This window comes from Lissotriton helveticus, chromosome 5_1 (genome assembly GCF_964261635.1).
Source record: "Lissotriton helveticus chromosome 5_1, aLisHel1.1, whole genome shotgun sequence".
In the NCBI taxonomy this organism is placed as follows: Eukaryota; Metazoa; Chordata; class Amphibia; order Caudata; family Salamandridae; genus Lissotriton; species Lissotriton helveticus.
In genome coordinates this window covers 1,223,744,586-1,223,758,458 of record NC_136065.1, presented here as the reverse complement: position 1 = coordinate 1,223,758,458, position 13,873 = coordinate 1,223,744,586, and the positions used below count along the sequence as shown (strand labels likewise).

Here is a 13,873-nt window from a genome sequence, read left to right as displayed (position 1 = left end):
CAGTGAATATGAAAAGGTTTCATCTACAGCCTTTACAAATACAATCTTATCTGGGAGCGACTCTTAAAACTCATACCTCCCAGTGCAGCCAGAATTCGCAATATTCAAACTCTGTTATTACCGTTTCAAGCCAATCAAACCTTTACAGACAAAACTTTTATGCAACTGGTAGGAATGATGGCGTCAAGCATCACAATAGTGCCTCACACAAGACTACACATGCATCCTCTACAGGAATGCTTAGAAAGTCAGTGGAATCAGTCACAGGGTCGATTAACAGTTCTAGTGTTGGTAGGCAGCCGCACCAATTGCTCTCTGCAGTGGTGGAACCCACAAAACGTATCAAAAGGAATGCCTTTCAACGACCCTGTTCCACAGGTCCTGCTAACAGCAGACGCTTCTCTCACAGGTTGGGGTCCCCATCTCCACAATTACACAATTCAGGGTCTCTGGGACAACAAGCACAAATGTCTCCACATCAACTATCTAGAGCTTCTAGCAGTATTTCTAGTACTCAAAGCTTTTTAGTCTCATGTCATAGACCAGGTTTTCCTCGTCCGCACGGACAACATGACAGCCATGTAATACAAAGAAAAACGGGGTGGGGGGGGACACACTTCCCAGCTGTATCTTCTCTCTTGGACCATCTGGAGCTGGGCAATTCATCACTAAATTCATCTTCTGGCAGAGCACTTTCCAGGATTCAACAATCCAATTGCTCCTCAGCAGAAGCAGACCTCAAATACATGAGTGGGAACATCATCTCCAAGTTCTCCTTCCATATTTTCAAAAATGGGGATTACCACAAATAGTTCAGTTCGCCACAGTGGACAGTGCAGAATGCCCAAACTTCGCCTCCAGGTCCCCACACTCTCGATCCAAAGGCAATGCCCTATGGATCAATTGGTCAAAGATATTTGCCTAAGCTTTTCTGTCTCTCCCACTCCTTCAGTTTCTTGTTCGAAAGCTCAGGCAAACATCACTCAAACTGATTTTAGTAGCTCCCATGTGGGCCTATCAACCATGGTACAACACACTTCTGGAACTCTCAGTAGTTCCACATCAAAAGCTACGCCTCTATTCCAGACTTTTCACTAAGAACCGTGGAGAAATCAGACGCCCAAACACCAAGGAGCTCAACTTGGCGATTTGGCTCCTGAAGTCATAGAGTTTGGATACTTAAATTTGCCACCAATCTGTATGACTATTCGAAAAGAAGCGAGAAGGACCACTACCAGAGCTTGTTATGCAGCAAAATAGAAACTATTTGTTGTTTATTGTAATAACAACAAGATTAATACTTTAGATGCTTCTGTTCAAAACATTGTTTGTTATCTTATGTACCTAAATCAATTGAATCTAGCTTACACATCTATTTGATTGCATCTTGCAGTAGTGACTGCATATCTGCAAAACAGACAGCATTTATCTTTGTTCAAAGTCCCTGTGATTTAAGCCTTTATGGAAGGTTTAAAAAGAATAATACCACCCAGTATACCTCCAACATTGGTATGGAATCTCAACATTGTACTTACAAGACTCATGAGTCCACCCTTCGAACCATTATACAATTGTCCCTTACAGTTCCTTTAATGGAAGTTGCCTCATTGCAGTCACTTCATTAAGGAGAGTTGATGAGCTACCGGTATTAACCTTAGAAGAACCCTTCTTTCCGCTTAATAAATATAGGGTAGTTCTTCGCACCAACCCAATATTCATCCCTAAAGTAGTTTCTGCTTTTCATCTTAACCAATCGGTTGAGTTACCTCTCGTCTTCCCTCAACCTGATTCTGTAGCAGAACTAGCTCTTCATACACGTGTTGTCAGGAGAGGGTTACTGTATTATATCGAAATGACAAAAGATTTTCATAAAACACAGCAATTGTTTGTTGCATTTGTACCACCAGATCTCAAGGACAATCTTATCTCTAAATCTGGCATTTCAAGATGGATTGTTAAATGTATTCAAACTTGTTATGCATAAGCAAAAATAACTTTATACCCACTAGAGCACATTCCACCCGCAAAATAGGGGCATCTATGTCCTTTTTAGGTAACATTCCTATAGCTGACATATGTAAAGCAGGAACATGGTCTACACCACACACATTTACCAAACACTGTTGTGTGGATGTGTTAGCTCGACAACAAGCCAATGTAGGGCAAGCAGTGCTAACACACTTTTTCAGACAACTGCAACATCTACTGGTTAGTCACTGCTTTGGAACAATAGTGCTATATAGTTTATGCAAAGCATCTGTATCTACAGCAGACATGCCTCGAACAAATAATGTTACTTACCCAGTAAGCATCTGTTCTTGGCATGTAGAGCTTTAGATTCAAATTCTCCCTCCCACCTCCCTGGTCACCAGTAGTTGTTGCACTTCTCTTTATTTGCATTATATACGCATGGACATCTTTATATTGCACTCACTTACTCCATTATCACCCCCTTACCGGAAAACAATTTAACAATGGAGTCGATGCCCATGTGCACTGTCACCGAAAGGAGGAGTCACCTCACCTTGTGACTGGAAAAACTTCTTAGAAGAAAAACAACTTGCGAGCATTCCGACCCAACACTTGATGGCAGGAGTATGCAAAAGCATGTGAATCTACAACTCTACCTGCCAAGAACAGTTGCGTATTGGGTAAGTAACATAATCCTTTTAATGTTTGTGTTTTTGTACAAACTTGTTTGTTTAATATTCTTCTGTTTTCTTTTTTTGAGGTATCCCCCACCCACCTATGGGTTAAGTATTTAAGTTGCATAGTTTGTCACCCTTTCTAAACTTTGCTGATGTTATTTTGATGTTATTTTGCATAGTATGTGAAAGGACCAGAGGTGAGATTGTAGATGGAAAGGTAGGTGTGACCGATTAGGACTCTAAATTAAAGCAAATAAGTTTTTCAGATTCTATGAAAGCAGGAAACCTGTACTTCATTGACAGATGAGAAGATTGGGTTTAGGTCTGTGTGAGATGCAGAAAGACATAAAAAGAGTTGGACCGTCTGTTATAGAGAAGGAGTGGGTGTAAGCTATAGAATTGTTAGGTGATATTGGTTAGCGTTTCTTATGGTGGCGAGTAAAGAGAGACATTAGAATGCACGTTAGCGAAAAGGTTGGGGTGTGTAGTGTGTTTTGGTGAGGGGAAGCATGGCAATGTAAATGAGTAACATCACTGAGCAGAACCTGTGCATGGAGTGAAGTTTGAGTGAGCTAAAGGCAGATTTAACTCTTTTGAGGGTAGTAATTTAGTTACAGAATCCTCATTCTAATTGTTAGGGTGCTCAGAGGTGCAATTGGAGGAGCTCCTGCATTTCTGAGGACATTTACGCAGTTGAAAACACATATGCACCTTTTAGTGCATAACAGGATGGTGCAATTCATTGCTGTGAACAAGGAGAGGAGTCAAAAATGCAGAGAGGACATGGCACAATATATTGTAGTGCCAACCACTGCATCATGGAACAAAAGCATAGGCAGTCAAGAGAGAAAACCCCTTATAAGGGCCAGCTGATCAATAGTGCAATTAAACAGATGTAAACTACACATCTGGACGAACTACTGATGTGTCCAACGAGCACCAACACAATAATGAAGCACATAAATACACTGCAGAAAACCTCCTAATATTTCCACATAAAAATTGACCAGATGAACTGTATAGAGGTGCACGCATCAGGAACTGAATACTTCACTGTGAGATAAGCCAGTGCACCCTGAAACGAATGTTGACAATCTAGAAATTCTCTTTAGATTGACTTCAATGTATCTGTCGTACATTGGTCCCCTACATCACCCCAACCAAAATCTAGCCAGTGAAAATTTGATTTTGAAACTAAACATGGTTTCATGAAGTTCACACAGCTCACATCCAGAAAGTTTGGAACTCTAGTGAAATAAATAATAACTCACAAGAACACTCAATCGTGCGGCAAGTCTTACTATTCCTAGTATCCAGTGTGCCATAAAATGCTCTCTACTATGATGGCTTCTCAGAATTTCTGATTCAGGTAACATTTTTAAATATTGTAGAGAAGGAGGCAGTCATGTTCATGTTTAACAATTGTGTGTCCTACTAGCTTCCCCTTTAACTACCTGACCATACAAAGACACCAAAGAGTGTGTTCCTAGTAGTTCTGTCCCTACTTTAAGCCCTCGCATGTTCATTCCCTCGTCCCCCAGATTGCTGATGTTCTCATGTTGGACGATGCATATTTCATAGCTGTGCTTTCTCTAAAGAGACTGTTTGACCACAATTACACACAGTAAACACCTGGCAATTGTTTGGTTCTTGAAATCCATACAAGTTCAAGACAAGTATTTTGCTTCAACTGTAGCACGGTGAGATGGGATTGCTCATGCAGAAATATGTTTAGAATAATGTATAAAATGAGGAACAGGTTGATAATCTTAATTCCACTGGAAAACATCGACAGGAAGGAAATTGGCACTAGCAGATATTGGATGAAGCTGTCATAAACAGTAGTTTAATCTATTTAATTTGTTTTGTTTTTGTATTCAGCAACTAGATTTCTGTTCGTAAAGATGTGTGGATCGCACTTTACAAATGTCATTTAACTATTGCAACTATTTAGTGAAGCTCATTGGTCTTGTACACAAGTCTCTGAAAAATCATATGTGAAATAAAATCCCTTCGTTGTCCTTGTAAACTCTCCTTGATTTTCAGCAATTTTGCCACTTGTGAAAAGTAGATTAAAGTGCCCTGGAACCCAACTCTGTACCAAACTTTCCGCTAGGCAGGCACTCCACTAAACAGACTCATTAGCCTCCAGTGTGAAAGCATTTATGTCTAATGTTCTAGAGCACTAGCAGTATATGAATTTAATGTTCGTAAACAACTAGAGAGTAAGGAAACTGAACGGGACCATGCCCTTTTCCCGAAATTATGCACAAAACAACGTGGACAAGTCCCTAGACGGTTATAGTCCTTGTTAGTGACCTGTACCCTTATAGGGGGGACCGCAGACAACCAGTGGTTGCTTTAGAAGACCCCTCACCCACCTACCTTCTAGGTTGCATGCTTCATCACCGGGGTCCCAGCTGGATTGCCGAGTGCAATCCAGCTGTACTTCAACGCCTGATTTACAGCGGAGCAGGTTTTTTTGTGAAAATCTGAAGTGTTATGTGAAATGTGAATAAGTGATAAAAATGTCGCTAAGAGATGCCCTTGTAAATGTCTTAATGAAAGGGTCTTAGGACATGATTAATAACATAGTTGGGATACTTTTGAGGTAAAAATGTGCCTCAATATCCCTACAAGGTGTAGGTCAACTAGTTTCAGCCTTCTGCTGTATTCGTGAGGCTTTCGTCAGGACAATGTGTGTGAGTGTGGCCAAAAAACTAGGAGGCCACTCCACGTGTACTTATCAGCGCACGCCCTAAAGCGCACTGTGAGTATAGTGGGAACGTGTTAATTACAGATCCTTTGCGATGAGTATCTGAAAAGGAAAACTATGATAGACACATAGTTGTCAACTGGTTGCTCATTTCATGCGTGTCTAGTACTTCTGCACTCCTCCACGAATTGCCCTGTAAATTTCAAGGCTGTGAAATAGAAACATCATGCATGTGAATGGATGTGGGCATGTATGATGACTATCTAGTGGATGACCATGCGTGGCTACAATGTGCCATAAGAGCACACATTAACGATATATATCCAGTGGCCCTGGCGTGGTCACAATGAAGCTGTTGCGCAAAACGTGATGCAATGCGGGTAATCTGCGCCTATAGTTGATAATATCTGGGTATAGTGGCAAAAGTGTCGCATTAGGGTACACGTGGTTGCCGAGAGTTAAAAACATTTGTTTATCTGGTGACATTACTGAGCGTGATATGATTAAAAACAAGGAAATACACAGTGACATGGCACAAATTACACACACGAGACTGACAGACATAACAGAAGCGGCTTACTTTAACTCAGCGTGTTTACGGACCAACTGACCCTGTCTAATGTCCCATGACTGCGCCATCCATGAACTATATCTACAGTGTAACTGATTGCATTTGATTAAATAAAAAATGTAAGTACAAATCTAATCCTCTTCACTGCTCTCGCCTCGCACTATCTTGCTAAACGCTGCCCTGCATTGCATCATAACCAATCTGTGCTCCCTGTTTGATTGTTAGTTGTTGTTTCCTTCACAGTTGAAAAAGATGGACGAATCTCACCAGGAAGCCACAGAGAAGGAAGTGGAGAGAATCCTTGGGCTGCTTCAGACTTATTTTCAGGATGACCGTGAGTAGATTTTGATTTGGCATAGGCTTGGACTGTTATAACCAGGTTTTTCTTGGGTATAGTTTGGCCATTAATTCTTATAGATGAGCCAGAGCACATTAAAGTATCTTCAGTAAAACTTTTCACTGGGGCATCTACCATTATCTCTACATATGACCCAGGATGGCTATGGAAAGGTTTTATATCTTGAACAACCTCATTTGATAGGTTACAGGATGAAGACATTGTCCATTCCAGGAATAATGCTTTTCCTCGGTCTCCATCCACCAGATTATCGTAGGAATGCTGGAGTGGGTACTCGAACAGGGCAAAAACACTTTTTCATATGTGCCCCCTTTCCCTGACAAGATGCATAGACATCATTGATAGAATGTTATTACATGATTTTTAAATGTCTTACTTTGGCCTAAACGTGTAACCAGTCCCTGATATATTGTAACCCAAGTGCACCAAAGATGTAAGGCCAGGTCACAAAGGTGGAAGAGATCCTTTTGCATTGAGCCTCTTTTTGTCGACATGGTGGTGATTTTATCACAACTGAGTTATACTTTGTAAAGCTCAAACCGCTTTTTAAAGGTCAAAGAAAAGATTGTTTAACATCCTAATACCTTAAGTTAATACACGTGTAGGCAAGAGTTTTTTCCTCCAAGGTCCATACAAATGATGTGTTATAGTTACAGATATAGAAAAATATAGGAGATCCTTTTGCAACATTTGATTGCATCCCCTTTCTTAGGAGATGGTACATAAATAAAAAATAAAAATAAAATCCATATTTGTAAAGCGCAAACTACTCACCCTTACGGGTCTCAAGGCGCTGGGGGCCATCGTGGAAATTAAGTGAGCCATTGCCCAGAGTCGCATGGTGCTGAGCTGTCGCCGGAGCCGGGGATCGAACCGTGAACCCTGTGCTCCGAAGCCAGCTGCCCTGACCGCTGCACCACACCTCTCCACAGGAAAGTATTCCTTTGGGCGGAAACCACAGACAGGATCTCATGACCCAGGTATATATCAAAGCAGTAAAACTCTCAGGCAAAAATGTGGTCCTTACCTTTCTTATGAGACAATACAGCTTTCTGTTTTCTAGGAGCTGAAGCCTCCCACAACAGAGGGTGAGAGTTTGTCAATCTCCTACGAATTTACTAGCAGTAGAAAGTGGAGGAAAGGATATTAATCACCGCTCCTGAAAAAAACGTATTTGGTTCTTCAGTTTGTACTAGCCAGATCACTCCTGTCACTCACTGTAGCAGGTTAAAAAAACACCTGCGAAATGAGGCTAATTGGCAAAGGGCACTAGGCTGATGCCACCACTGTAACAGTTTCTTCAAGTGCTGCTCTTACTGTCAACAGGTCAGGGTGGACCGATATTATTGGTCATGTACTATGTGCACTCAAAAAGGCAGCTCGGCCATTTCTATCCATCACTAATTATTCTGTGATACGATGTATGTATGTTAAACAGATATTGCACACCAATTTGATCGTCATCATAAGACATAGGGGCTTGGGTGCAGCCTTTGAAGAAATGGCGGATATAATTGGTAGCATTAGGATCGAGGTTGCAGAAAAAAATGATAAACCAAAGAGAAACCTTTATTAATGTGTGCCACCTGCCCCGATAAGGAGGATGAGGCCATGCCTCCACTGCCCTCATTTGTAACCAGTAATCGCAATCACTTTCTTAGTCCTGTTTCTCTGATTCTGAAATGCAAGAGAGAGGAATCTCTTCCTCTGAAGCTATGCGTTTGTGTATCTGCAACATATTTAAATTTGCCCAAAACACATGCATGTTGGTGCAGTCTGTAGTGATGGTTGGGACTGAGATTGCAGACCGTATTTTTGCTTGTATTTATCCCCTTACCAATTAATGACTATGCTGAGTTGAAGATTGGGATTAGGGACCGATGTCAGTATGGGGAGCTCATTATCTGCCTTGACAAATGGTGAGGGCCATCACTGCTAGTTTACATCTTGTTGGGCAGTGTAGGATCCTCTTTGGTATGATTTGATGAAGCTGTTCTCTTAAAGAATGTTACCATTATGCAACAGTCGCAATGCTTGTTCTCAACAGGGCTTACACTTACCAAAGTCAAACCACTTAAGCCCAACGATAAAATGAGGTACTTAATAATCAATACCAGGGCCACCTTAGAATAGATGACTCCTGAAATAAGTAAAAGAAGAAAAATTTCCCAACCATATGTTTTCACCACCTAGTCTTTCCTGTGAAATATTTAAGAGTGTCTGAAAATGTCTGCTACACCTTCAGTAGCAATCTAAAGCAACTGGGAAAGTTTGACTTCTGTCATCCCAGAACTAAAGAAAATTTAGGACGGTACCACACTGGAGCAGCTTGAGCCACCTGCAGATCTCAGTCAAATAAAGTGTATAAACTTTCCTGGACATCAAAGCCTGAAATTCAGACCCACTCTATGCGGACATTTTTCTAATCCCTGGTCCATATGCAAGACAGTTGGTTCCCCCACTATCCATGTCACAAGAACTTACATTTATATTTGGGCCACATCCTTTTACATCTGTCAGCGTTAGCAGGGTGGTGGCAGCTCCATTGTAAACGCTTGGTGAACGGCAGATTGCGAGGGGCTCCTCCTGCCTTGGATATTCAGCATATAAATACTATTTGCCTGACTTTACTGAGAATTGTACCTAACAGAGAGATCTTTTTAGAAATATTTTAAAAATCACGAAGCATCGTTTTTATCACTGTGTAATTTTCTCTGTGTTACCTTGCACCGATCCACCGCGGCGTGTGCCGTTTGAGTGGCGGGCAAGGGTGGATACTCAGCTTGCAGGCTCCCGCTTCAACCGAACGAGTTAGCGTTCGAGTTGGAGGCGGGGCCTCGCTCCGTCATTATAATGCGCTTCACCAAGCGCAGCGGTCGAGCGCAGCGGGCACGCCTTCAGCGCGCCGAAGCCGCGCCTAAGGGGTTCCAGTCTGCGCCAGTCCGCGCCCAGGGCGTGCCAAGTGCCCTGAATACTGGCCCGACATCATTCTTAACCAGTACGTTTTTAAAATATACCAAATCGGATCTGTTAGATATAAAAAATACACTGGGACTGAAAAATTGCCCACATCTTAGTTTAGATACACACTCCAATCTATCCCATTCTATCTGCCCCTGCTGCAAGTATAAATTTATGCGTACAAACACACAAAACCCATCTGCCCCTGAAAGGCTTGCTAAAGAAGCAAAAACTATCAAATGTGCACTTGTGAATGCGAGATCATTGTGCAAACACAGAGAGGACGTGTCTGAATTCATTTCGGCTCACAAACTTGACATCCTCTTCGTTACAGAGACATGTGCCGATCTGGCATCGGGCCCAGACCTGGTAGCAGCCATTCCAGAGGGCTACTATATTGTAAGACAGGATAGACCGCAGGGAAAAAAGGGGGGCGGCCTCGCTATAATCCTACGGCTAGAGCTAGCATTGAAAACAGTAATACCAGACAACATTTCTGCTGAAGTATTAGGCTTTGCTATCAATCTATCCCCTATTCAAACGTTTAATGGTATTCTCCTATACCGTCCCCCGGCAGCCAGAACGCCTTTTCTCCAATCGATAGGCACGCTACAGGAACTGGCATTAGTAGCCCCAGATTTTACAGTACTCGGAGATTTTAATTTTCATTTGGAAAATACAGCAGATAAAGATACATCAAATCTCATTGATGATTTTAAGGCAGCTGGGCTAAATCAGTTAGTCACCTCAGCCACGCATACAGCAGGCCATATTCTTGATGGCCTATTTACGAGCAATCCAGCTATCACCCCCCCACGGTTGTCCCAGTTGTGTGGTCAGACCATGCAGTAGTGGTCTTCTACATCCCCGTTAAACAACATAAAAATGTACAGACGGCTAAAAGTAATCCTAGGCTATGTAGGGACTGGAAAAACATAAATACCAAAGCTTTAGCTGAGAAGCTTGAAAACAACAAACCACCTATAGTGTCAGACTCTCATCTAGCAGTCAATTACAATCAATGGCTCACAGACACTATTAACCAAGTAGCGCCCTTAAAGAAATTGCGCCCGAATCGTGTAACACCATCGGCCCCTTGGTTCTCAGGATCTTTAAGACTGGAGAGGCAGAAATGCCGCAATCTTGAAAGACGCTGGCGAGTCAGCTATGACAACAATGATAAAGAAAGATATAAACGAGCATGGTCAGGCTATCGAAAGACATTAAGAACGGAAAAAAGCAGATACTTCTGCGAACAAATAGAGTTGGCCCAGAACTCCAGCAAACAACTATACCAGGTAGTGACAATATTATCAAATACTCCCAACTCCCACAACCTTAGATACGAATCAAGAATTCTGTAACAAAATGGCTGATTTTTTCAGGACTAAGGTCACAGAAATCTTTGACAAATTTAATAACATTACAGAAGTGGAACCCTCGAGATCACTGAACAACATATCACCCACTACTCCCTCTTTGGTTGAATTTAACCCTCCATCCCTGCTAGAAATAAAGGATCTCATTAAAGCCACCATGTCGGGTTCTCCTCTGGACCCCTGTCCACCGGCCATTATAAAATCATCCATCGACGTGGTGGCCCCAATATTGGAAAATATTTTCAATACTACCTGTAAATCAGGGAATTACTCTCAAAGCTGGAAATCAGCTATAATAAAGCCACTTTTGAAGAAACCTACTCTTGATACCTCAGAACTAAAAAGCTATCGTCCGATAGCAGCGTTGCCTTTCCCTGCCAAAATACTTGAAAAGGTAATAAATAAACAGCTAGCGAGCTACATTGACCAGAACAACATGCTTGACAACACCCAGTTTGGGTTCAGAGGAGGCCATGGCACGGAGACAGCGCTTATAAAGGCCGCTGAGGAGATCAGACAGATCATGGACCAGGGTGGCACGGCAGTCCTGATTCTGTTGGATCTCTCAGCGGCCTTTGACACGGTCGATCATAATACTCTGATCGACCGTGTCACCGCCATGGGCATACAGGGCAAAGCTGTCGAACTCCTGGCTTCTTTTCTGTCGAACAGGGAGCATTCGGTAAAAATGGGAAGTTTCTATTCCCCGACCTTTATGTTGCCCTGCGGAGTCCCCCAGGGATCCTCGCTAAGTCCGACACTTTTTAACATCTATGTGTCGGACTTGGCGAGGGTCATCAAAACCTTTGGGATAGGAGTGACTTCGTATGCAGACGACACTCAACTGGTGTTGGCAGTGAGAAAAAACGGGAGTGAGGTCGCAGCTAACTTCCAGTCAGGCATGAGAGCAATTAGTCAATGGATGGATAGGAACTGCTTAAAACTAAACACTGATAAGACTGAGCTAATGGTGTTTGGAGATCTACAGCCATCTTGGTCTCCAACTTGGTGGCCTTCGGAGATGGGTAATCCACCTATCCCGGTTCCGAAGGTCAGAAATCTGGGAGTGTTGTTTGATAACAAGTTAAACTTTACCAGTCACGCCAACGCTGTGGTATCCTCATCCTTTTTTACGCTTCGTAAGGTGAAAAAGTTGTTACCATTCCTTCCTCTATCGGCTGGAAAAACCCTCATGTCCTCCTTGGTGTTGTCCAAGGTGGACTACTGTAATGGGCTTCTGTTGAATGCCCAGGAGCAGGTTTTTAATAAACTACAAATGGTACAGAACGCAGCCGCAAGAATTCTGACCAAAACCCCAAGGTTTGCTTCCATTTCCCCCATTATACACCAACTTCATTGGCTCCCGGTCAGAAAGAGAACTAAATTTAAAGCTTTATGTAAACCTACAAAGCATTAAACAGCTTGGGACCTGAGTTTTTCAGGGAATCTCTGTGTAGAAATGTCCCTAACAGGGTCTTAAGATCAGCCTCTTCTGCGGCTCTATGTATTCAACGGGTGAGAACGGTCACATGGGGAGACAGACGCTTCCTTGTGGCCGCATCTAAACTCTGGAACTCTTTGCCTACCCACATAAAAAGCAGCCCATCTTTGATGATTTTCAGAAAGAAACTGAAGACATGGCTATTTACTCAATAATTTACAGGGAGTGTTGCCTTTTTTTTTTTCCTGCTAACTCAGCGCCGAGACACCACTTGTGGTATTTGTTGCGCTCTACAAATCTTAAAAATAAATAAATAAATAATGTCCATGAAAGCAGTAGGAGTTAGACCATTGTTGAAGCCTTTGTTCGAACTTTCAAACCCTCTAAATGTTCATCCAGTCTTTATTTAGCTGAACGTTTGGACGGCGGGTGGAGTTCCGCTGCAGTTACAGTTAGAATATGGCATTTAAGACCCTTTAGGAAGAATGGTCTCCTCCAAGTGAGCATTGGGAGCATAGTGCTCTCATACGGGATGATCTTGGAAATTAGGGAGTGACTGCTTGATCGGATGGTCTTTTATATCGTTTGACTGCCTTCAACAGTCGTCCAGCCACTCTTCAGACATTGTTTGTCTGATATCACTATTGGAAGCACAGTGTCAAATTGGTTCAATTAGTTCTTTTCTACTTAGTGGCAGCATGAGGCTATCTAACTTTATGAATCGGCATCGAACCCCTAGGTGACTTCAGAGGAGCTTTAGTCTCACTCCTTAAAAGTATGGACGAATCCCTGTTTAATTTGAGCTAGAAAAATAAAACTGGAGTTGCCCTAACTGTTTGCCTAGCAACTGTGTGGGTTACTCGGCAATCCTACCCCATAAAAGGAACATATGGCAAGTTGCACAGTCAAAGCACTAGCTATGGGTATCCTTTCTCTGTGCACCTAGCACCGCTGTTTGTGAACCTAACTGTAGGAAGGTAGATCCCTGACTATGGTTGCCCCCAACTTTTTGCCTGGTGTTTTGCTGGTTTTCTGACTTAGTTGACCTGGGACCCTGCTATTCAGGGCCCCAGGCCTACTGCTCTCTCTGTAAAATGGATTCCATGTACCCTAGGTACATATCCAATTGGATACTGAGTCACCTTATCAGTCCCTGTACAGTGTACCTTAGGTACCCAGGGCATAGGTGTACCCAGGGCCTACCAGGGGCTGCAGCATGTATTATGCCACCCCTGGCTGGCCATCCAAATCTGACACAACTGGCTGCTTGACAGCTGGGGCAAGGTGGTGTAATCACCCTTTGCTTTAGATATAGTATACCTATATCTAACCCTAAAATGGACACACAGATCTCCTATCAGTCACTCCTATGGCAGGCCTTAACAATCCTGAAGGCAGAGTGCTTGGAATCGTGTGAGATGGTGCTCTGGCATGAGCTGAGCCTGTCTGCGGCTTTCGGGATCTATCCCTTAGCCGTTTCCATGATATCGCATACCATATACTCTTAAGTGCATTATAATCCTCGCGGTTATATGCCAACTCTGGTATCGCTTTACCAAAACATGTCGAGTAAGGTGTCATACGAATTGGAATACTAACCCCTCGCCAATTCTGGCGACGGGGTTAGCATTCCACCCTTCTAGAGGGACACGACATGTATGTAACCTGTAACCCCGGTTAAAGTCAGACAGAGCCTTAGCATCCACAAAATGGATGCTGCCACCGAGACACAAGTCTGCCCTCCTGCTGCTGGGAGTCCTCCCAGAGCAGGAGGCAAGGACAAAGGGTTTCCTGCCAGG

At 42.9% G+C, this 13,873-nt stretch overlaps 1 protein-coding gene across 1 annotated transcript in view; it reads left to right on the top strand.

Annotated features, from left to right (window-relative positions):
* The window catches only part of NSMCE4A (NSE4A component of SMC5/6 complex), a 107,603-nt gene that overhangs the window by 56,593 nt on the left and 37,137 nt on the right, over positions 1 to 13,873 (top strand). The window contains exon 6 of the mRNA XM_078643945.1: positions 6,179 to 6,269. Coding sequence (XP_078500071.1) covers positions 6,179 to 6,269 — 91 coding nt within the window. The remainder of the gene's footprint in view (positions 1 to 6,178; positions 6,270 to 13,873) is intronic.